This window comes from Citrus clementina, unplaced genomic scaffold (assembly GCF_000493195.1).
Source record: "Citrus clementina cultivar Clemenules unplaced genomic scaffold, Citrus_clementina_v1.0 scaffold_6, whole genome shotgun sequence".
Classification (NCBI taxonomy): domain Eukaryota; kingdom Viridiplantae; phylum Streptophyta; class Magnoliopsida; order Sapindales; family Rutaceae; genus Citrus; species Citrus x clementina.
This window is the reverse complement of record NW_006262139.1, coordinates 24718703-24742341: the sequence shown is the minus strand read 5'-3', so window position 1 is coordinate 24742341 and position 23639 is coordinate 24718703. Positions and strand designations below refer to the sequence as shown.

The 23639-nt window shown below is 35.3% G+C and overlaps 4 protein-coding genes across 8 annotated transcripts in view; 2 read left to right on the top strand and 2 right to left on the bottom strand.

Annotated features, from left to right (window-relative positions):
• The first annotated feature begins 1397 nt into the window (after positions 1–1397).
• On the top strand, positions 1398–7478 carry LOC18038139. Its single transcript, XM_024182698.1, has 13 exons — positions 1398–1669; positions 2413–2888; positions 3243–3309; positions 3609–4007; positions 4315–4454; positions 4532–4640; positions 4752–4897; positions 5069–5142; positions 5235–5352; positions 5450–5649; positions 5755–6965; positions 7067–7302; positions 7407–7478. The coding sequence occupies exons 1-13, from the start codon at positions 1661–1663 to the stop codon at positions 7429–7431; spliced, it is 3210 nt and encodes a 1069-aa protein (XP_024038466.1). The 5' UTR covers positions 1398–1660; the 3' UTR covers positions 7432–7478.
• A 552-nt stretch (positions 7479–8030) lies between these two features.
• Positions 8031–12022, bottom strand: LOC18038528 (DExH-box ATP-dependent RNA helicase DExH18, mitochondrial). Of its 4 annotated transcripts, none has more exons than XR_002904908.1 (3): positions 9158–12022; positions 8578–8774; positions 8031–8465 (listed from the first exon to the last, which is right to left on the bottom strand). XR_002904908.1 is itself a non-coding variant. In XM_024182222.1 (3 exons), exons 2-3 carry the CDS (start codon positions 11542–11544, stop codon positions 8687–8689), a joined length of 2475 nt encoding a protein of 824 aa, XP_024037990.1. In that variant the 5' UTR covers positions 11545–11584; positions 11766–12022; the 3' UTR covers positions 8031–8686. The 4 variants fall into 4 exon arrangements, 3 of the variants coding, with proteins under 3 accessions (XP_024037990.1, XP_006431121.1, XP_024037991.1); XM_024182222.1 differs by having other exon boundaries at positions 8031–8774; positions 9158–11584; positions 11766–12022; XM_006431058.2 differs by having other exon boundaries at positions 8032–8744; positions 9158–12021.
• A 4255-nt stretch (positions 12023–16277) lies between these two features.
• On the bottom strand, positions 16278–20502 carry LOC18039729 (protease Do-like 8, chloroplastic). Its single transcript, XM_006431056.2, has 13 exons — positions 20191–20502; positions 19950–20080; positions 19612–19694; positions 19388–19486; positions 19200–19266; positions 18530–18605; positions 18355–18421; positions 17825–18042; positions 17541–17608; positions 17228–17307; positions 16965–17051; positions 16748–16855; positions 16278–16534 (listed from the first exon to the last, which is right to left on the bottom strand). The coding sequence occupies exons 1-13, from the start codon at positions 20352–20354 to the stop codon at positions 16406–16408; spliced, it is 1377 nt and encodes a 458-aa protein (XP_006431119.2). The 5' UTR covers positions 20355–20502; the 3' UTR covers positions 16278–16405.
• Positions 20503–20734: 232 nt separating this feature from the next.
• Positions 20735–23639, top strand: part of LOC18039728 — a 3967-nt gene continuing 1062 nt past the window's right edge. Inside the window, exons 1-5 of one of the 2 annotated variants that reach the window (XM_006431055.2) lie at positions 20735–20878; positions 21264–21695; positions 22079–22392; positions 22488–22544; positions 23153–23592. In XM_006431055.2, coding sequence (XP_006431118.2) covers positions 21289–21695; positions 22079–22392; positions 22488–22544; positions 23153–23592 — 1218 coding nt within the window. In that variant the 5' untranslated portion in view covers positions 20735–20878; positions 21264–21288. Of the gene's footprint in view, positions 20879–21239; positions 21696–22078; positions 22393–22487; positions 22545–23152; positions 23593–23639 lie in introns of both variants that reach the window. The other variant, XM_006431054.2, reaches the window with a different exon arrangement.

Here is a 23639-nt window from a genome sequence, read left to right as displayed (position 1 = left end):
GAAGAAGAAGAAGAGGGGAGAAAAAATAAATAAGTTTATTTTATTTTAACTTTAATTGAAACACGCCAGGAAACTAAAATAAAAATAAAAAAAAACAAACAAAATAGTATTCAATATTATCATTCATTCAGCTAATAAATGCTAGTCAACAGCTGTAATGTGAAAATATCAAATTAAGAGGAAAAATAAGTCAACCAAAAAAAAAAAAAAGGGACTTGAAAGACCAATGCACCAATTAGAAATTAAGGGAGTTACTTAGATTGTTCTCTTTTGATTTTTGAAGTAAAATTCTCAATAATTTGATTGTTCTCTTTCTAGAAGTACTTTTATTTTGACTGTGCTTTTGCATTTTGTTTGTATTACCCAACTACACCAGTTTTTAGTAGTGGAGGTTGACTACTACTGAAGCAGCTGCTTTGAAAATTGTCACGAAGCTGCATTTTTATTTGAATTTTATGATGCGATGAGTGTGACCCAAAAGAATACACACAAGGAGAAGATTTTTTTGAAGATGGCAAAAAATGCTTCCATTTGGATACTTTCAAATTTTGTCTTAGGATAAGATCATTATTCTAAGGCCTTTAAACCTTTTGTACTTTGAATTTTTACCACCTAAGAGAATTATATTACGCGTCTGTCTTAAGATAGGATTCTAAGATCTTAGAATTTTTTGGGCCTTCGAGTCTTACCACTTAAGAGGTTTATCTTTGATGATTTTTCTTAGGATAAAATTCTATAACCTTAAAACATTTTAGGTTTTGGGCCTTACCACCTAAGAGGTTTCTCCTAAATGGCTTATCCACACTTTATAGGTACTAAATTTATTTAGATCGTAACTAGGCCTATTCTGTTTTTGATCCAACAACAACAACAACAACAATAACAATAATAATAATAATATGGTTTTTAAGTTGATGGTGAAAGACATGATAAAATTACTTGAAACATATGAGCATTTATCATTTAATTAAAAAAAATTATTTTTTAATCTTAGCATTCAAGTGATGAAGGTCACCTTATTGTGTAACATTTATTAAATGAACAGTGAAGAGTGAGATGGTGTGATGAATTTATTTGAAATTTAAAAACAATTTTATATTCATTTGAAAAATTATTTTCACCGTTTTATGAATCGTAGGCATACAAGTCCTTAATGCTTTTACTTTTTGACACTTGTCCGGTATCCATCGGCTAGCTGCCTATCGATCACAGTCCTAAGAATAGACCAGGACGCGAGTCAGCCAGAGAATGAACCAACGTAATTCCCAAAACTACCCCTTCTTTTAATGAGTTAAAATGATTGGTCGATCCCTGTCGATCCGAGGGATATTATAGTAATAAAAAAGTAGTAAGACTAAGACGAGGGACATGAGAAAGACTAAAAAATTCACTTCATTAACTGATCCGATTCCGCCCCTACAAATAACACATCAAATCCACCACACCACTACCACCTTAACAAGCAGCTATTCAGTATTCCCCTCTCTCTCTCTCTCTCTCTCTTCTACAGACACAAAACGACTAATTAAAGCGCTGTCGTTTTCAAGGCGGCATAATATGAGCAGGAGAGCAGGAGGATCATCATATAATACAATGTTCGAGAACTGAAAGCTGATTGATTTGCCCTTGCGAGCAGCAAATAGCTAGGGTTTATTTTGCAATGGATCTGGTGCGCGCCTCCCCTCTGCTCCTCTGATTCTCAGCTCCATTGTTCTTTTGTTCATGCGAAAAACGATTTTCTTTTCTTCTTTTAATTGGAAGTTGAAGTTCACTTTCTGTAAAACGCTGAACCGTTTCTTTTTCTCATTTCAGTATCTTATGCTGATAGCAGAAAAGTTGTTTTTCTCGGAATTTTGGCATTTTTTCGATCAAAGAAAAATATATATGCATTTTCGTGTCTTTGCATAGTTTCTTATTTCTTAAGATATCTTGTAGAAAAATAAGATTTTCTTGGAAAGTCCAGCATTTTCTCCAAAATAAAAAAAAAGAAGAAAAAATCTGGATTATTTTCAACTTCGGTAGAAGTTACGTCTAAATATTTTCTCTTTCTTGCTCGAGATTTTGCCTTTTTTTAATATGAATATTAATTAAAAAAATCGATTTTTCAGGAAAAAAAAAAACGTTCCACTTTCTCGATAAAAAAAAAATACGGAATTTTTTTTTTTCATTTTTCAGTGACTTTTATTAAAGATTTGTTTTCTTTGAGAAAAAAAAAAAAGAACTTGATTTTTTCATTGCCTAAGATAGCAACAAAACTTTTGAACTTTTCCACGTTCGGTTTTACCTTCTTTATGCCATTGCTTGCAGTAGTAGATTTCCTAGGATAAGCTTTGCATTTTCTCCAGAAACTTTGTCACTAGCTAATATGTTGTTTTTATTTTTCGTGTTCATTGTTTAATAACTGATTTACAGGAAACACGAGGTAATGGATTCGCAGATTTTTTCAACAAGGTACCAAAATGTATGAACTGCTCCTATTCTTCATACACAGCAGCACCATCAGTTACGGACTTAGAGACCACCCTCATAATCAACTCCCTCTTAGAAGACGACAAAAAGCAGCTCATAAACGTCTCAAAACGACACTTCATCGACAATTCCCTTGACAACGCCGATCAACAAACGGCTATCGTCACAAAGCTCCTCCGCGTCAGCTGCATTTTCGACTCCGTCAGCTGCGCCACGTCGCTCGTCAACGGGGACCTCGGACCGGTCGCTTTGGTCAACGAGGTGGAGGAATCCTCCGGCATGACGGCCCTCCACCTGGCGGCGGAATCCCACGCGGCACGTTGCGTTGAGTTGCTGCTTAAAAAACGCGCCCGTACGGACATTAGGAGTAAGGACGGACGGAGACTGCTGCCTCTGGAGCTGTCTTTGTCTAGTAGTAGGTAACGGTGCCGTTTTCCCAGCTTTTCAGTGTTTTGTGTGATTATAAATGGTAAAAGTTTTTGGCTTTTTGCTTCACCAACCAGCGCAACACGAAAAAAGCACTTTCCACTTTTAGTAACCTCACCTTTCGCTCTCCAAGATTATTATTATTATTATTATTATGGCAAACACTACCTTACAATCAATGTATGGTACATTCCTCATTCATGAACAGTGTATGAGTGGGATCCACTCACTGTTCATGTGAGGGATGTACCATACATTGATTGTAAGGTAGTGGGATCCTATTATTATTATTTTTTTTATTTGTATGATGATGATGATGATCATTATCATTATAATATTTGTTTCAGGATGGATGTGATTTGGAATCCGGATGAGTACTCCGTTGAAGACTTGGTTGTCATTCTTGGCCAAAAGGTTGCTGTGTCAACTTCTATTTCGAGTTATGTTTGGTTGTCCAGAAAGTTAATTAGGTCAATAACATTCAGATCCTCAGCTGCTAGTCTAATCACAAAGAAGTAATAGCTTACATTTTATTTTCATTCAGGTTCCTGACTGACTGACTGTAACCGGCACCTGCTTAGATAATGGGATCTGTGTCAAAACAGTTCTTAAACCATATTTACCAGTATTTTTTTTCCCCGAAAAGAAGGGAGTTGCATGTTATTGTCATTAAATGATAATTAATTATTAATTTATTGTTTTTTTTTTCACAGAATTTGACTACGGTCAAACTGCTAAGCCAGAAAACGAAGGAATTAGACGAGGTGGCTTATGCAAATGCTGTAGGAGGAAGAATAGTGGCGTTAGCTGCGCTGCTGATAGTAGCTGCGGATAAAGTGAACGAGTCGATTTTGGTGTTACACGATTCGGATTTGGGGGCCAAAGAGAAGACGACGATTTACGAGTGCGTGATTAGAGAGGCGTTAGCTTTGGGCCGCGCAACGAAGTTGCAGCGAGCTGTTAAACGGAGCTCTACTCCGACGACGAGCCAGTCTGCAGAGAAGAGGGAGCTCTTGCTCCTTGAGATAGAGTTGCTTCAGCTCTTTGGTGCTGTTGCTAACGGCAGTTGTACGGACAAGAAGGTGGGCCAACCATTGATACTCGCAACTCAGGTAAAGATAATGATAATCTAAGTGGCAACTTCAGTTACGATGATGATTTGTGTCCCTACGAAACCTTGTTGTCCGGGTTGGGTGTGATATTTTAATCATTCGATTAATGGAGTGTGGGCACTTTCGTCATTCCGTTGGCCCACATGTCTCGGACTTATTATTGTATGCTTCCTGCATTTTAGGAATAATGTTTTATCATGGGACTTGTAAGCCTTTTCTAATTGGAATTTTCATTTTATTTAAAATGATAATGACAAAACTTAATTCCAGAGTGAGAAACGGTTGAATTGGATTTTATCACGCGCAGGCAGGAGATGAAGATGTGATTGAGATACTTCTGAAGTCGAAGAATATAGACATAAATGATGCTGATGCTGATGGGAACTCTGCTCTTCATTGCGCCCTTAAGACATCTATGGGCTTATCACAACATGTACTGCAGAATAGGTCTCTCTCTCTCTCCTAGCTAGCATGCATAAACAAATGATTGCGTTTTTGACTCAAAAATAACTTCTTGTTTACAGAATTGTCGGGATTCTCCTTAAGCATGGCGCTATAGCGAGCCAACAGAATAAGTTGGGTTTAACTGCGCTGCACATTGCAGCTGGTAGTGGCAATTCACAAGCACTTGAGGTATATGTAAACATTAGAACTTTGTTTCTCCATTGCCAACTCTCTTATTTTTAGCAATATTCTTCAATTCTAGTTTGTTATCTGTACATATCTCATGACATTTTGCTACAGGACCTTATACGGAAAGAGCCTGATTGTATCAACTTAAAAACAATAATGATGGAAACCCCACTATTTTTTGCGGTGAAGAATGATCATATGGTTTGTGCTGAGGTTCTTTTGAGGTGGGGAGCAAACAGTGAAGTGCTGAATTTGCGGTAGGAATTTAAACAACAAATCCCTTTGTCCTATGTTGCTCATAATTGTTATCATATATCTTGCAAGTAGATATTTGTCTGCGTAGTTAAGAGACATCCTGATATGTAAGTTCGAGTTGCTAACATACTCTTGTATGCCTATGTATGTGTACCAACTGTTGTCATCCCCAGTAGAGAGAGGCCGATAGACTTTGCAAAGTCACAAGACATGCGTTTCTTGCTAAAAGCAGCCAATACTTGTCACAGTAAGTTGGACCTGAACAAAGTAGATTGTCTTGAACATTATATAAAAACAATGTCCTTTTATTCAATCTAATGTGCTTAAATCCATATGTAGCGAATCTTGCTTTCCTGAACCAAGAGAAACAGAATGCTTCACTGGAAAGTGATGAAGATATTTCAGGGACCTGTGAAGCACTTCTGTCCATGGTAGATGACAACAGCAACACTGAGAGGTGTCCACCTTAATGCGAAACCTCAAATTTTGCAAATGCTTCGAATCTTTTTCTTTTGTATGGGTTTTAGTGGTCTTCTAATTCCTTTGATCTCCAGAATCTGCTCCGGCACGAAGATAGAGGTTTGTAAGTACTATGAATCTCATAGTGGATGCATAAGAGGGTCCAAGTGTTTTTATGCCCATGGTGAAGAGCAGCATCGCAAGATGAATCCAGGAATGTGCATGATCCATGCTTCAACACAGGAATTCAAGAGTAAAATTTTCGTAGGAGGCCTTCCTTTTTTCCTGGATTCTGGTGAGGACCATGTGACATTTCTTGGCATTCGAAACTAAGTCCTATTCGGTTTATTAATATTTTATCTCACTGATGTGATTCTTTTCTTTCACTTTTATGAATCAGATTCCCTGGGAGGGTATTTTGAAAAACATTTTGGGCCAATTGAAGATGCCAGAGTTGCTGAATTTCAGACAGAAAAGCAGAGTGTGTCCCGAGGATTTGGCTTTGTAACCTTTAAACATGAGAAATCTGCTGCTGCAGCTGTTCAAGCACGCTTTGTAACCATTATGGGCAAGGAAGTTGAAATTAAAAGTGCAGTTCCAAAAGAGGTATTATTTGCCGAGTTGCAGAAACAGTCTGCTCAGCAACAAGAATCAAAACATGAGCACCAGGCTCGACTGGGAGCAAAGATTCCAGATGAGAGAACTATGGAACAGATTATCAGTAGGAACGCTAAAGAAGAAATTCAGACTAAGAAGATTACAGAAGAGATGCCGTGCAGGAGGGTTACAGAAGAGGCCACAGCGGAGAAGTCTTGGGCTGGTAGATTGCTCTATGGTCAACCAAAGACAAGTTCCAATGAATCTCAAGCATACCTCGTGGAGAGCTTGGAGGAGAAAAGTATGCCGAAATGGCTTAGGACGTTCAAAAAGTGGCTTCCCCGCTTCTTGAAAGATGTATATAGGCATCCACTTGAAGGAAAATATGCTCTGTCATCTCTGAAAACAGATTTTAAGGCTGTATGCGGCCTAGAACTGGATCATGCCTCTCTCGGATACTCAAAGCTTAGTGACTTTCTGAGAACTCTTCCCGATCTTTGTCATGTGAAGGCTGGGCCTATAGGAAAAAATGGATCACCTAATCACATGGTTCTTGTGCCAAGTCCTCCTAAGCAAAAGTGGGGAGCTCTCCAATTATCCAAAAATGGGAACCCGTCCTCCCCAGTCAACTCTGCTAGTGATAGTAATGAATGTGATCTTAATGATTCCAAGTCTCCTCAGGACCTCCGGTCAGTATCAATCAGTAGCACTATTGAGCGGAAGCCAACCAATGAGGTCCCCAAAGGTAGTTCATCTCAGAGGGATACATCAACTAGTGCAACTTCAGCCTCAAAGAAAGTGATTGATTATTCAACAATATTTTCGTCTTCAAAGCCCGGTCTATCCTCCGGCAAGGGAAATGATGGAGGTTCAGGAGGTAAAAATAATGAAAAAGGAAAAGGACTAGAGAATTCAAAAGGAAAGAATCCCCGGCCTCCAGAAGATCATCTGGTTCTGCGATGGCTTAAAGGGAACAACAATTCTCTCTTTCTTCGCGAATATGATTTTTCACATGTGAGCAATGAACTACATTTTATTTTTATTTTTTCCATTTTCAAATTATAATAACATTAAATTAAGAGATTGTTGCGTGGATTTGTGGATGGTGTGTGCAGGAATACAATTCATGTTTCAAACAGAAAATCTGCTTTCGATGCAAAAAGGAAGAGATGCAGTGGGCCAATAATCCATGCCAGCACCTGCTGTGGTGCAATGTTTGTAAACGAGAAACTATAGAGGCAGCTGCTGGTTCAGAGCACCTATGCGTCATCTGTGATAAGAAAGTAGAGGATATCATGTTAATATCAAATCCTGAGGAATTCCCTCCTTTATCTCCTTCTGATACACTCTAGTAAGACCAAGCCAGAACCACCTTCTTGAAGTAGAATCATGTAATTGCAGTTCATTTTTGTTTTCCCCTTACCTGACATTGACTTTTTCTTATTTCTTTTGTAGTCCCTCGAAGAGAAATCTCCGCTGAATTGTTAGCTGATGGATTCATCACAGTAACAAAGTCTCTGTATGCATAGAAGAAATAGTATATGTAAAAGGATTACGTATTAAGCAGATGTCTTGATGTGTGGGATGCACCCTTCACAGAAGAGCAATAGTATAGGAACTAATTGCTTACTTTTGTAGTGGAAATGGAGGCCTGATATTGTATGTACATGGCGCCTCACGCAATCTTCTTACTCCTTCACCAAACTTTTGATTTTTTTGATGATCGTAGAACCAGAGGATGTGAACTTGGGCCAATGATATATAAGGTCATATTTTGCATATTCCAAAATGTTGTTGCTCTCCGTGATGGTTCATAAAACCGATAAGGAAATGCTTTTAGTTAAAATACTATATTTTTGTTTCTTGAATCTGTAAAACAAATGCTTGACAGATTTTTTCCTGTGATACTGCATCTCGCATTACTCTATACAGTGTCACTTATGGAGTCTGTTTGTGCTTGTATTGGTAATGACTTGACTTACATGGAATAAACTGCAATAGCTAAAGTGAAAAAATATAGATCAACTAAGTTCAACTCCAAGAAGACAGTGTCAGCGAGGCTATTGAAACTCCAATATAACATAGGGAAAGGGTTATCGATTGCTTCTTAGTCTCACTTGTGGTCTACAACCCTACTGTTTGCCATCCTGGCTGACATTGGGATTCCAATTGCATTAATAAATTTCAAAATTTTACATAAAATCATAGACTCAAAATTATACCAAATGTCTCCTACTCTTCTTAAATTAATTAGGGTCTTGCAAAGTTATAATTATTGCAATTTACAGCCCACTTAAAGTAATGCCAAAATCAGATGATCCCACTACCATGTTACTCATTTATGCATAATTTAGGTGGACTGTAATTTATATTAACTGTAACTTAGTAAAATCTAATTAATAATATACAATACAGAGAACAGAGAACCTATTACAGCAGTCCATTTAAGCCAATTGCTATTATCAAGCAGCATCATCCCAACATCTTTCTTCTGTGAATTGCAAAAGTTCTCATCTGGTAAAAGGAAATTCCGGAATTGCATATCAATATCAGTATGAAAGTTTGATCAAAGGCCCATCTTTTGTACTAAAAAATCATTAACACTGACTGGGGGTAGCGTTTGCACCTGTATTGTAAGTAGCAGGTGTGCTTCTCTTCTACTCCTCTCAATGGACTGACAATTCCCAGATGTCTGCATTGAGCTGCACCGTACAGTCCAATTACTGGCGAAATGATCATGCTGGTATTTTTTCTGTGCGCTCAGGCAGTGAGGTTTTTTCTTGCCTTTTCCTGCTGTAAGGAAAACAAGACAAATTGAAGGCACTGAAAATTTACAAGTAAGACAAAGAACTGCATTATGAAGTTGGCCTAGTAAAAATTCCATGTCTATTGTCCAAAATCTTTAGTAGATCAAAACAATCTTCATCTGCCCCAACCTATCCATGGATGAAAATCTATTGCCAAAATGATTACAGAGATGCAGTTTTTGATTTGTAGAGATGTGGATTGTGTTTCAGTGAATACAACAATCATCCAGGTTTCTTCAGATGAATGCACAAAACAGATATTTCCAAATAATGAGTACTTTTAGATATATCCTAAATATTCCAACAAAGTAATTGATATCAACCATCAAAATGCCAGAAAGCTTATCAAGATCAACCATCAAAATGCAAGTTAAGAAATAATCCATGCAATAAACTTACTTCTCATATGACTTAATGAGTGACCGAGGTCTGTCATAACCATCTTCTCTTTGCTGATGCAGCTTCGGTTTCCCTGCCTGCCTTGATTCTGGTTTCCAGTTAGCATTGGTGAGTGACTGACCCAATAATTCCGCAATGTCTGTTGCCATTGCCTCGGCCTTCTTTGCATATGGGAATACTTCCTCCTTGAATTGGTGAGACAACCATAGATACATGGACAAAACTTGATGCTTAGTCTCAAGATCTAAGAGTTCTGCATCATTTTTGGCAGAACCCTTTGGCATGCCCATTGCTATACTAACAGGGGCATTTTTACTGTAAGATGAAGCAAATCTCAGAAGATGGTACATTGCTTTTGGGTCTCTAATATTAACAGGAGCAAAACAAAAGTTGAAGCGATCTTCCAAAGACAATCCTTGGACCTTCTCCAACATATTTGCTACCTTCTTTATATGATCATGTCGACATAAGAAGTATGATCCATCTAGACGGCAATTTTCACCAAACTTCTCAAGCAGCTGGCAGAAAGTATAATTTGAGAGTTGCCCGGCAAATAGCTCAACTTGCTCAAAAAATGGAAAAAGACCCACTTTCTTAACCACTTCAAAAGGTTGCTTCAGGCACTCGATTAGGTAATCCAAATCATCTAAATTCAAGGTTGTTGTGAGTCCATCAGGGTAAATGCTTCCCCTCCTACCAGCTCTCCCTGCAATCTGCTTCACTTGTGATCCTGGAACTGGAATAATCTTGTCACCATTGTACTTTGAAAGGCTATAGAAAACAACTCTTCTAATATTAAGATTCAAACCCATTCCCACAGCATCGCTCGCAACCAGCACATCAAATTCATTATCTTGATCATTGAACAAGTTGGCTTGCTGTCTACGAGTCTCTGGAGGCAAAGCACCATAGATAACACAACAGCGGTGATTAGTGTGTTTCTCAATTGCCATTTTCACCTCAAATATCTCTCGCCTCGAGAATGCAACAACACAGTCCCCAGATCGCACATTTCGAAGATCTCCTAACAAGGTCTTGGCTTCAACAACCAAAGGTTTGAACCTCTCATAGTGTTGCTCATGAAGCTCATCCCCAGTTTCTGAACAAATCTTCCGAACAACATCCAGAACACTTGGATCTCCACACAAATGTATTTCATCAGCCATCAACCCAAGCAATGCCCGAGTCCATGCATAACCTCTACATGCGTCTGACATCATCTGGATTTCATCAATAACAGCAACATCATACATTTCATCTGTAGACACCATTTCCACAGTGCAAGCAATGTGGTTTGAGAAAGGAACAAGCTTCTTCTCTTGTCCTGTAAGAAGACTACAGTAAACCCCGAGGGCATTGACTTTGTCAAAAACTTCCATAGCCAAGAGCCTCAGCGGACTGCAATAAATACCCTTCTTTGCTTCCATAAATCGCTGCAAAGCATTGTATGTCTTACCGCTATTCGTTGGACCACAGTGGTATATAATCTTACGTTTCATCACCCGTGCAAAAGGAAACCATGTGTGTGGCTTTGTGAGATCAGCTGATTCAATCATTGCTCGAAACCGCTTAATTTCATCAGGGAATTCTTCTATGCAGAACTCAACAAATATAGGGAAAAGAAACTTAACAGCATCATCTGATGGACCAAGCCACACCAAATACTGGGCAACATCATCAGGACATTTCTTAATGAAATAGCTGCGAAACTTGCCAGCAGCAGTAGGGAAAAATGACTTGCCAATATAAACTGCAAGTGCCTGATTGGCTGCCCACCCTGAATTTGAAAAGAAACGGAAAACTTCCCTTAGAACCTCAAAATCAGACCGATTAATTTTGGCACCCTTTTCAGTACTCCTTAGCTCCCCAAAAACTTCCACAGGATCACGCGTTGACAAATGCAAAAACCTCGCACTTTGATTGCTATCCACTGCATTACTATTTTTATGTACAGATTCAACCATTGTTGAATCAGAAATAACACTCCCATCAAAATAATCATCCAAAACTTCAACTTTCTCCTCTTCACCACCCTGCACAAAATTCACTCCACTTTCTTGCTCTACATCCTCCACTTTCGGTTTAGTAGCAGTGCCATTATTAACCAAACCCTCATTCCCAACAGATGAACAAAACGGTCTAGCCTTGAACTCTATAAACCTAGTGTTCCCTGAAGGCAAATGAAAACGAACAGTGTCTATCAAGCTTGCGGAGAATTCCCGTTTACGCCCATCAAAAGTGAGACCAAACTGGTTTTTCTCCAATACCCACTTGTCACATCTCCCAGCAGAATGAAAACATTGATTTGAACTCAAAGCCCCAACCCTAGAAACATTATTCTTTGATCTGTATATTCGAAACAGAATCGTCGCTTGACCTCTTGCCATTTAACACTTTACTCACATCAAACAGAAGAAACCTCCCCCCCTGCAAAAAAAAAAAAACTCTTTTTTCGTGTTTCAAAGCAATTGCTCACCCCCAGAGTTGAGCAAAAATGAGTGAAAAAACAAACTTTATTGTAATTCACAAATAAATCCTCCGAATATAAAATAAGAACTTTTACCCCAGAAAAATGAATTATTGAACTGGTGGATATTAAACAGCATACCTGAATGTGAAAAAGAGAGTGACAGAGAGCAAAAGAAGGGAAATTTGTGATTAGGCTTAAGCCACCTAAAAGGCTAAAACCCTAAACCTTAGGCGGTCTGTAATAAGATTTTTGCAGAAGATTTGTAATTGTAACTCGGTGTTTAACTCCGTTTGTTTCGGTCAAACTCGGTTTTGGGAAAGGCCCAAACCAAGATGAGCCAATTCGAAAATCTAGTGGGAAAAATAAAATAAAAAGAAGATGGTGCTACTAGCACCCCTCAGAAATATTCATGAAGCCCCTTTAAAGGGTAATAATTTCTCTCGTTATCTTTCTCACTCTATTTCATTTTCTCTCTCGATCTCCAAAATCTCAAACTCTGTAGAGTAACTGAGTGCCTCTTTTGAGTGGGTTTAATTTCCTTCCTCAATTTGAGTGAATGTAGTTTTCTTTTTTTTGAAGTGTGAGTAGAGTAAGCGTCCTTCGAATATTAGAAATGATTAAAATCTGGACGGTACTTCATAAGAATTAATGTGTAAACTAATTTCAATAATAGTCTGATTTGTAAATATTAATTGTAATCTCATGTAATATGAGTTGTACTCTTGAATAATAATCTCATGTAATAATAATAAAAAAAAGATTGAGTGCCTCCTTCATGTGTCATCAACTCTCCTATGTAACAAATTTATACTTAAAATTAGGATATAAATTTCTATCTTTAACATATTTGGATTTCCCTGCAATCATCTTCTTTGTTGCTTGTTTCCTTTAAAAACAAACCCCAAAATAGTTTCCTTATTTAGTTTCTTAAAATTTCAAAACACATTAAGGTAGTGTTTACATTTTGGATTGGAGTGAGAATCGTGAGAAGTGGGAATCGGGAATTCTGGGATTAGGAATGTGGAGTGAGAGTCAAAGTAGGTTGTTTACTTACACTAGAATGAGAGTATGGAATTGAAATCAGAATCCAATTTATTTATTTACATTATTTTGGATTGGGAGTAAATGGTTTTAAATTATAGTTTTACCCTTAAAGAATTATAGTTATTAATTACAAAATTAATAAAAATTATATTTAAAAAATAAAATATTTATTTTATTATATTTGTAAATTAATAATAATTATTAATTTCTTAACTATGTAAATCACAATTATTTTATTAATTTAAATTTAAATTATATAAATAAAGAAATTATTAATAACAACAATACAAATGAAACATTATTATTGATAATATAGTACAAAATTAATTTTTTTAGAATAAAATATTTATTATTATTAAATACTAATATTAAATGAATATAATACTATTATTTTTAAATAAGTATAATAATATTATATTTTAAAATAAAAATATAATATAATATAATAATATTATTAATTCTTTATGAGCATAATAATATTATTTTTAAGTAATTGTAACTTAGAATCAATGTAAATTATTATTTTTAACCAAAAAATTAATATTATATTTAAATATGTTTAATATTATTATTTTTAATAAATTTAATTTATAAAATAATATATTAATATTTATTTAAATAAATATGATATTACTTATTTTATTAAATTTAATAAAATAAATATGCTTAATATTATTATTTTTAATAAATGTAATTTATAAAATAATAAAATATTATTATTTAAATAAATATGATATTATTATTTTATTTTATTAAATATAAGGGTAAAAAAGGAAGAGAGGGGAGTGAATTCTCACTCCCACCTTCTCCCATAGTCCCATGGGAGTGGGAATCCCACTCCCCACTCCAAAATTAGGTGGGATCTACGGAGTGAGATTCATACTCTCTCTTTAAAAATTATAAGAGTAATCCACACTCCTCATTCCCACTCCATAAAATAAACACTACATAAATATATTGAAGTCTACAGTCTTCACTCTCCTAAATGAAAACATCTTTAATCGATCAATAAAATTATAGAAATTAACTCAAATTGTGCAATGAGTCAGAGGAGGTCAATGGCAGAGAAAGTCATCGAAGTCCTTCTCATCGAATCACATGAGCTTTAACTCTCGACTTCTTAATTCCTACGGCAATGATAAAGGAAGAATAATTTTGAAAATAAATATGGCAACAAGAAGAACATGTAAAATCAAGGATTAAGTAGTTTTTTTTTTTTGGTTAATTTTTTTTTTCATACACAAGTTTCGCAGTTAAAGAAATAATTATCTAAATGGGATGTGAATAATTTTTGTAGCGAGAGAAAAATTATACGTATCGATAAGAATTTGTTTTTAGTTCAGAGCAAAAATGTAAAATCTGATAGAAGGGTTTTTATAACAGTCATAGATACGCGCCACTCAAAAATAAATTATAATGTCCCCAATACATATTTTGACTGATTATTGATTTTAATAATGAGAGAAAAATTATGATGCCAATTTATATGCATTTCCATTTCATTTAAAGGGGGTTTACAAAATTAAAAGAGTCATTATTAGGATCATGATTCGTCTATATCATGGCAAGAAATTGCAAATCAAATTTTCTATTGAAAAAAATCTAATTGTAACCATGTTGAATTGCCATTCTTTGGAACAAAACTGCCTTGAATCGATGCATTTTCACAAAAACAACAATTACGGCTGCGTTTACTTGCTGGAGTGTGAGTGAGGAGTGTGGATTCCTCCCACTCCAGTGTTTACTTCATCAATTTGGAGAACGATTAGGAATCTCACTCCGTGGGCCCCACTCATTTTTGGAGTGAGGAGTGGGAGTAGGGGTGGGCACGGTTCGGTTCGGTTCGATTCGGATCGAAATTAAGTAAAACCGATTTAAATCGGTTATTTTATAAAAAGAACCGAATAAGAACCGAACTCAATAAGAACCGAACTCAAACGGATCTTTTCGGATCGGTTCGGTTCGGTTCGGTTTTTTCGATTCTGGGCCTATTAGGCCTATTTTGAATTTTTAAATTTTTAGCCTATTGGGCCTCATAAATGTAATAAAATTTCAAAATACATAACCAAACTCAATACTCCATCTACATAAACATAATCATAATGTTGTAAAGACAAATAAAAATAACAACAATTACAACTTACAACACAAAATAAAAAGAAAATTTAGAAACAAACGCCAACAACATTCTCTCATCTTCATCAATATCAACATCAACTTTAGGCATTTTCTAACTCAATATTTAGATCTATAAAAAAAAAATTTAACACATTTTGATTTGAATAAAATCTAAAATTAATTCAATTTTTTGGTTCAGCTGAGTGAACCGAATATCAAACCGACATTTCGGTTTTTTTTACAAATGATATATTTCAGTTTTTTTAAAATAAAAACCGATCCGAATTAGAAAAAACCGCCGGTTTGGTTCGGTATTTTTAAGACCACGGTTTTTTTGCCCACCCTAAGTGGGAGTGGGACTCCTATGGGAAGAGGTGGGAGTGGGAATCCACTCCCATCTCTCCCATTTCTACCATTTTTCTTATTTAATTTAATATTTAATAAAATAAATAATATTATATTTATTTGAATAATATTATTATATTTAATTAAATAATAATTTGCATTGATTCTAAGTTAAAATTACTTAAAAATAATATTATTATATTAATAGAAAATTAATAAATATTATTATATGCTATCTTCATTTGAAAATATAATATTATTATATTTATTTATTAATATTAATAATTAATAATAATAATAAATAATTTATTCTAAGAAAATATTAATTTTGTACTAAATAATATTATATTATTATTTTCTATAATAATATTTAAATTTAATATAATTATATTAAATAAAATAATTTTTCATTTTATATTTACCCTTCTTTTTTACCCTCCTTTTATTAAATTTACTATAATTATATTTAATAAATATTTAAATAATATTATATTTATTTAAATAATAATAATATATTTACCTAAATAATAATTTAGTTTGATTCTAAGTTTAAATTACTTAAAAATAATATTATTATATTAATAGAGAATTAATAAGATTACTATATACCATCTTTATTTGAAAATATAATATTATTATATTTATTTAAAAATAATAGTAATATATTTATTTAATATTAATAATTAATACTAATAAATAGTTTATTCTAAGAAATTATTAATTTCGTACTATAAATAGTTTATTCTAAGAAATTATTAATTTCGTACTATGTTAATAGTAAAACTGTTTCATTTATATTGCCCTTATCAATAATTTTTATTTTATATAATTAAAATTAAAATTAATAAAAAATTGTGATGTACATAATTAAGAATATTAATAATTATTATAAATTTACAAATGTAATAAAATAAATTTTTATTCATTAAATATTTTTTTTTATTAACTTTGTAATTAAAAACTATAATTCTTTAAATAAGGATAAAATTGTAATTTGAAACTATTTACTCTCAATCCAAGATAAAGTAAACACATAAATTGGATTCTGATCTTCATTCCATGCTTCAATTCCAGTGCAAGAAAACAACCTACTCCCACTCCCAATCCTAAGATTCCCACTTTTCAGGATTCTCACTCCAATCCAAAAAGTAAACGCTACCTACATGCACAATTATTCATCACTCGAAATCCACTTAAGCATAGTTCTTTCCTTCTCTTACAATATGGAAAACTGTAACAAATTTAAATACACCGTCGGGTGATGGATGTGATCATGCATTCTTTTCCTCCAAAGTTATGGGCAGTTCCAAGTGTTCATTTCCCCTCTGGATCTTCAGCATCACTCTGTCCCCCACATTGTAATCATCCAATACTTTTTCTAACTCTGCTTTGCTTTTGACCTGATAGAAAGATGCATAAAATTAATTAAAATATGTTTATGCTTCTGTATCTTGCTCCAAGATTAACTGGATTATTACAGATGCAGTTCATTCCGCTTATGTTCTTCACTAGCGATCATTCTAGGATGATTTGAGGCACGTAAGATGATCTTGATTTGGTTCTGCACAGATAAGATAAATTCGAGAGGGGATTGATAAGCAGGAGAAACTCACGGGTTTGTTGTTAACTGCCACGATGATGTCCCCAAGTATAATATTCCCAGCAAAACCCCTGGTGGTGGGAAGTATCCCAGCTTTGGCTGCCAGACTATTTCCAGGGACCTACAGCAACATAGGGGATATATATTACAAATGTAGATATTCTAAAAGCAGCAAATTAAACACTATATGTACAAAGTTCGAACGGTCATTTTCAACTTCATTACAATACCTGTAAAACAAGAGCTCCATTTCCAACATTAAGTTGACTTGCTACCAGGTCAGGAGCAATATCCACAATCAAGCCAGCTCGAACCACCTGAAATGGATGAAACATGAGATACGAACTAGAGAAAGACTTGTATATAACAAACAAGCTAGAACATAAAGACAGAATCTAATAGGAGAATAAATTGCAAAAGGAGTTTTAATTATCCATATATTACAATAAAACCAAGTATCCAACCGGCATAACAAAGTGGCAAGAGAACATACCTTGCCATACTGGATCAACTGAGGTACAATCTTGAGTACAGTTGATGACGGTATGGCAAAACCTACACCTGCCGATGTCCCTGCCATACCAAGAATCCAGTGAACCATTCATTATGTCGGTACAAAGGTGGACTTACTCATACCAACAATTTGTTTAGTCAGGCACTTAAATAACATGAACATGTTAATGACATAATAATTGCAAACAGTTTGAATGTTGAAATTGGCTAGCAAAATTTACTAAGGTAAATATCCTTTACCATAACCTATTCTTTATCTTTGTTTCTATAACACTAAATGGAAAGAGAATTACCTGTTTGAGTAATGATCGCAGTGTTAATCCCTATTAAATTTCCTTTAGAATCCAGCAAAGGTCCTCCACTGCAATTTCAGAACAAGCAGCAGATGATGCATCAATTACTATGAATCTATGTATATATATTTTTTCTAAGTAATGCAAACATCTTTCCATTCTGGCCAAGATTTCAAGAATGACAGGAGAGATTAGGGTGCGAAGAACGGTCCTTAATGAGGAGAGAAGAAGAGTACAAAATAACTTTAAGTAAGAATTTTCATTACAACGAATCTTACACTAACCTGTTCCCAGGATTGATTGCTGCATCTGTTTGAATTCCACCACCGATTGTCACTCCAGCTTGACTAAAAATATCTCGATTCAATCCACTAATAACCCCAACTGTGAGGGTGTGGTCAAAACCAAAAGGATTCCCAATTGCTAGACACTGCTGTCCAACTTTTAGAAAAGATGACTGTCCCACATTAATTGGCTTCAACAGATCTTCAGAGGCTTCAATCTAGCATGTCATATACAGATCAAACTCTTTTTACAATTACCTCGTGGTTAACTCCTGCTCTAAAATTAAGCATCAACAAGACCACAAAAGCAGTTATCGATTGGATCTCTATTTTCATCTTGTATCATAAATTTTCTGTTTGTCAAAGTCCTAGAGATAGAATCATAATATCAAATAATCAGTCATCATGACAGCAGAAACTATGTGATATTTTGGCTTACCCAACACTAGGCAAACAAACAGAGGTTGATTGACACAGTATTGCAAATTTATTTTTTTTTGTGGAGGGGGGGTGAAGGAAGGACAATGTACCTTCAAGACAGCAAGGTCCTTAGCTCGGTCAGCACCAACCAACTTACCCTCGAAATTCTTTTGCACCCTTTAAAAGACTATTACGAAATGAGAGGAATGGCAGCAGCAGCTTAAGCTGCAACACTAAATACTGTAGTTAATTACCACTCTAGGCTAAAGGCACTTCAAATCTCACCCGTCTGAAGCTAAAATATTAACTCGTGCAACAACCTGCCCCTGAGCTGGCTTTCTCGAAAGGGCACTACCTATCACTGGAAAACACTTGGAACTTCACAGCCCATTCAATAACCCCAAAAAAAAAAAAAAAGTAACCGACATACCACCAAAAATATTTGGCATCCAAACTGTAATCCATAAGATATTCAAAAGCCAGTCTTTAAGAATGAGTTGAAAAGTTTCTACTTGAAAGCAGGCTTTAAACATTGAGCTTAATATGAGCTGAAAGGTGTACAAGACTTCTTGTGAACAATGAATGATGAATAACAAAGTTTAACAGCATATGGAAAGAACAAGGTTTCTTGTGAACAATGAATGACAAATAATAAAGTTTAACAGCATATGGAAAGAACAATCAAAAAGGAAAAATAAGCATATTCCAGAATGAGGAACTATTGATAAATGAAGGTTGATAGCATTTTGCAGTAAGCTGATGAACGGTAAACATGACATTGTGATTATGTACTCGTTATGAACGCTCTTCTGTAACTTAATAACAATAAGCAGCAATGTTGTACAACTGAATAGAGCATTCTTTTGCTTCAGATAACATCTACATTGTTGGAACTCCTAATGCATAATCTTTTATATCATCATCTTATTCTTTGCAATCTTTCATTAGCCCTTACCATGAAAGTTTGTCACAATGTGCCCCTTTCCATCCCAGACTACTCCTGAACCATTTCCTTCAGGAATCTGCCCAAATATGTACTACAAGCATTAGAAGATGCCAACATGATGAAAGAACAAAATGCTAAGTTCTTATTAAGGTGATGGAAAAAACCATGCAATAAATGATTTTAAAGCCGTAAAATACCTCAACTAAACCAGTTACGTTAAGTGTAGGGCGCAATGTTACATCAAAAATGTTAACAACAGAATAAGTATTCTTCTCAAAGAGTTGGGCAATTCTTTCCTGCCAATGAGACACAAATTAATTAGCATGCCCTAAACATTGGTAAAAAAGACAATTGAAACTAATAGAAGAGCTACTCAAGTACTCATCTAAGAACACACTAGCTAATAAAGTAATTGACAAACCTCGTTAGGGAGGAGTTGCCCAGATGGGAAAACCGGAGGAGTTACTTCTTTAAGTGTCATGGATGGATCCCCTAATGCTTGAGCTGTAATTTCAATAGTTTTACCACATGATTCGAATCAAATCTCAAACAAGTACAAAGATATGCAATAAATATAAAACCGAGAACTTCAACAATGACTGAATTTTTAGTGATGAGCGTGCTGAATGATATTATTAGGAAGCCAACCTCTTCAAAGACATCATTGTTAGCAAGCACACTCGGATCATACGTTTAAACGCCATAAATAAATTATCTGAAAACTAGTTAAAGCAAAAAACAAAGCTGAATTGTGCGGACCTGATAAGTACCTTGAAGGACAATAACTCAAGTACATGAAAAAACTAGACACCAACGTCCGCCGGGTCGTGAAAGGATCAACCTGTTTGCTTATTACTTCACACAAGTCCTCAACACAGGTCCTATCACTTCTAAAATTATCAAAATTATAAGGTATCAAAACTCTTGAAACCAATGACTATGATTTCTTTAATAGTAAAAGAAAGAATGAAAATGCAATGCTGAGAGTGAAAAAGGGAACCTTTGGCCGCAAGTGGAGGAGGGTTGGGAAAGAAAATCCATGTCGTTTGAGTGCTCATTTGAACAAACTGGTCGAGACTGACCCAAGAGGAAGCGCTTCTGGAAGCTGTTGATGATTCCTGCAGGTACTTGCAGAGACCAAGAACTGCATGCTATGATTTGCATTTTGGTACCTTATGGCTGATAATGATAAATAAATGGCCTAGATAGTTGAATGAAATTGATAAAATAACAGAATCGGCAGAAGTTGAAGCAGCAAACGCAAAAGCTAAAGCAAAGCGGATAAGGCGTTAACTGTGGCCTTTGCTGCGGATGCTCGTGTAGGTGGATTATTTTGTTATTTCCGTATCTTCCAGGGACTAGTTTTATAATTCCCCACACTCGGTCAAGGGCTAGTGGGCCATCACGGTTCAAACTCGAAACTTCTGATTTACGAAATAACCACGTCCAACAGAGGTCAAATGTCGGTAACAGAATGAGGGTATAAATGTAAAACTGCATCAAGAACAGGTACATATAAAATCGAATCGTTTTTAATTCTCAATTCCCTCACGGCTCACCGGTTCGTTTCTGGTCAAAATCAAAGCTCTCCGCTTTCTCCAAATTCTACTCTGACTTCAAAATTTCTCGATGGAGAAGTGATATACTCCATTTTGCGGTTTTGCGATCTTGCGATTTCTAACTTCAAGGTGGCTTCTTTTTCAGTCTCACTTTTTTTTTTTTCTTGTTTGTTCTTTTGTTTGCTGCTTTTGTAAAGATTCTGGTAAATGTGGGGGCTTTGCCGCAAAATTTGTCAACTTTTGTTGAATAATTGGACTTTTTTTTAAATTTGCTTTATTTATTTATTATTTACTTATAAATTTTCAAGTTCAAATTATTGTCTTAGATGGTTTATGGTCTAACGTTTTCTTTAAGTTCTGAATTTATTTTTACATGTAGTTATGGAGATTGCTTATTTGGGAATTTGATTGGACTTGTTTTTTGACTTTTTTTTTTATTTCGATTTATATATTTGTAATGGTGATTTGGATTGAATGGCTTATCTTTTAGTGTACTTGAAACTATTGCTTGAAGGAATCAACTGATTCTGGATGTAAGTATGGGCCCTGAATTAGTAGAGATGGAGGCGAAATCAAATACCCTGATGGAGATTTCTCCTGCTAAGCAGAATAATGGAAGTGTTCCTGAATCTCCATCGAGTAAGCTTATGCATTGTGGGAATAATTTTGATGACAACCCAACTCACAATGAAGTGTTATCTGATGGGAGAGCTAATTTAAGGAGTGGAATTGAGGATGATATAACTGAGTGTACAAAATCTGGAGACCATGTGCTGGTTGAAGCCGAGTGCCAGGACACGACAGAGAATTCGAGTTCTTTCAGTGGCACCATTTCAGGGACCGAGAACTCCTCAACTTTGAGTGATATTGAAGTTGAGTCACCATTTTGTGGGGGCAATGTGTTTGCATCGATGGTTGATGGATACAGCAGGGCACTGCCTATGAGGTAATTTTTATTCAATTAGTTCAGGTGTATTATGTGTGTGTTGTGTTGTCTTTGGGATCAGCTATGATATATATATGAATCAAGATCATGTCTTTCATACAACACTTGGCCATAAGATTTTTTTTTTTTTTGGGGGGGGGGTGGGGGGATAAAAATGAAGTGATATTGGCTCTCTGGTATAACAGTGCTTCTTGGACCACTTTTCTTGCTTCATCAGCTACATTGCTTTTAAAGTCTGGCAAGCTATCCATGTTGTGCTGTTTTTTCCATGAATTGTCGTGGCATCTAAAAGATGCTGTAAAACATGGGTGTATGTTATTGCTTGGTACGACTTTGAATACTTCCATGACCAATGTATTTATTTGTCTGTTTCCTTTTCTCAGAAAGAAGAAGTTGACAGAGCATTGGCAGAGGTTTATACGTCCTATTATGTGGCGGTGTAAATGGATAGAACTCCAGATTAAGGAAATGAAGTCTCAGGCACTGAAATATGATACAAAACTTGCACAGTATGATCAGAGAAAGGAGGTTGAATTGGAAAACTCTATGTTAGAGGGTTTCGATGAAAGTTCACAGTCATTCTCTAGTCACAATATTCGAGGAAATCAAGTCATGAAGAGGAAGAAGAGAAAACGAGTTGAAGAAAAAACTGATGTCGCATCCTACATGTCACAACATAACCTGTTCTCCTATTATGGTATGAACTATGAAGTTCACAATTCTTGCTTTCTGCTGGGCTTATTTATCTGTTTCAAGTCTAATAGGTATCTTCTTCTCGTGTTTCTCTCCCAGAGTATAAGAGGTCCATTGCTAATTGTGCTCTCTTGGAAAATGATTATGGTAACAGAGGTAAGAAGCAAGAATTTTGTCTTGATCCTCAATTTTGGTGAGTTATATAGCTTGCAAAGATCATGAATGTTATTGATATTGTAGTTAGCATGTGGTCGCGGGTTTATCTTTTCAGTAACATTTTAATTGAGTGTAATCAACAGTTTAATACTATTTACATACTTTGGAATGTTGATATATTACTTTATTCTGTTATTTGCATCTATCCCGCAAAATAGATTTCCTGCTTTCCAAAATATTGGAAGATATTTGTTAACAGAGATTGGTGGATTTCTTACAAGTTTTTGGTGTGTATTTTAGTTGCAGTATAAAATTTTTTCACTGCATCTAATTTTGCGGTGTTAAGATGACAATATTTTGGGCCCATGGAAGGAACTGATATGAAATTTCTTGACATGAATATCATGAATAGCTCTCTCAAAACAGGTGTTGTTTGTGTTGGACTTTTTCTATTCATTTCAATTATTGAAATTTACAACTGTTTTTCAAGTGTGCTGGAAACTTGCAAGTGAATATGCTTTCAAGAGAAGTAATCCCATACCTAGAGATATGTTGTTCAAAAATTTCTGCATCAGTACATGAATTTCCCACTTTGGTGAACTCTGCAGATAATAAAACAGTCAATGGCACTGATGGGTTGGAGTTCAATGATGTATGGCTATCTCTTGAATTCGGAGATTGTGGCAATTCTTTGGAGCAAATGCTTTCAAAGATTGAAGTGGCACAATCACAAGTTCGCAAATTGAAAGATCGAATTGACAAGGTGCTGACTGAAAATCCAGGAAAGTACACTTCCATTAATAGATTGAGCCTGCTCATGCCATGTAATGGATCGACTAGTTCTGACCAAAACATGGCCTCTCCTTCTGAAAATGGAGATGGAATGCCAGATAGATCTCAATGTATTTCCCCGCCTCACATATCTGAGGGTAACATGGGAGATCTTTTTATGCCTGAAAATGCAGTTTCAAGTCATGGAGACGTAATTCCTCTTCCTGACATATTGGAAAGCACTGGTCACTATCAAGTTGGGGATTTGTGTGAAACCGTAAGTTTTCAACTCCTGACTATGCATTATCCCTGGTAATGCTTATA

What these genes read in the sequence shown, in the direction of transcription:
- LOC18039729 (XM_006431056.2), bottom strand. Translation starts at nt 20,354, where the DNA reads ATGCAAATCATAGCATGCAGTTCTTGGTCTCTGCAAGTACCTGCAGGA. An exon ending in CATTGTGACAAACTTTCATG is followed by an intron (nt 18,606 to 19,199) that starts GTAAGGGCTAAT and finishes AGTGTTTTCCAG; the next exon opens with TGATAGGTAGTGCCCTTTCG. An exon ending in TGCGATCATTACTCAAACAG is followed by an intron (nt 17,308 to 17,540) that starts GTAATTCTCTTT and finishes TTGGTATGGCAG; the next exon opens with GGACATCGGCAGGTGTAGGT.
- LOC18038139 (XM_024182698.1), top strand. An exon ending in CAACATGTACTGCAGAATAG is followed by an intron (nt 4,455 to 4,531) that starts GTCTCTCTCTCT and finishes TCTTGTTTACAG; the next exon opens with AATTGTCGGGATTCTCCTTA. An exon ending in TCTCCTTCTGATACACTCTA is followed by an intron (nt 7,303 to 7,406) that starts GTAAGACCAAGC and finishes TTTCTTTTGTAG; the next exon opens with TCCCTCGAAGAGAAATCTCC.
- LOC18038528 (XM_024182222.1), bottom strand. Translation starts at nt 11,544, where the DNA reads ATGGCAAGAGGTCAAGCGACGATTCTGTTTCGAATATACAGATCAAAG. An exon ending in CTCATTAAGTCATATGAGAA is followed by an intron (nt 8,775 to 9,157) that starts GTAAGTTTATTG and finishes GTAAATTTTCAG; the next exon opens with TGCCTTCAATTTGTCTTGTT.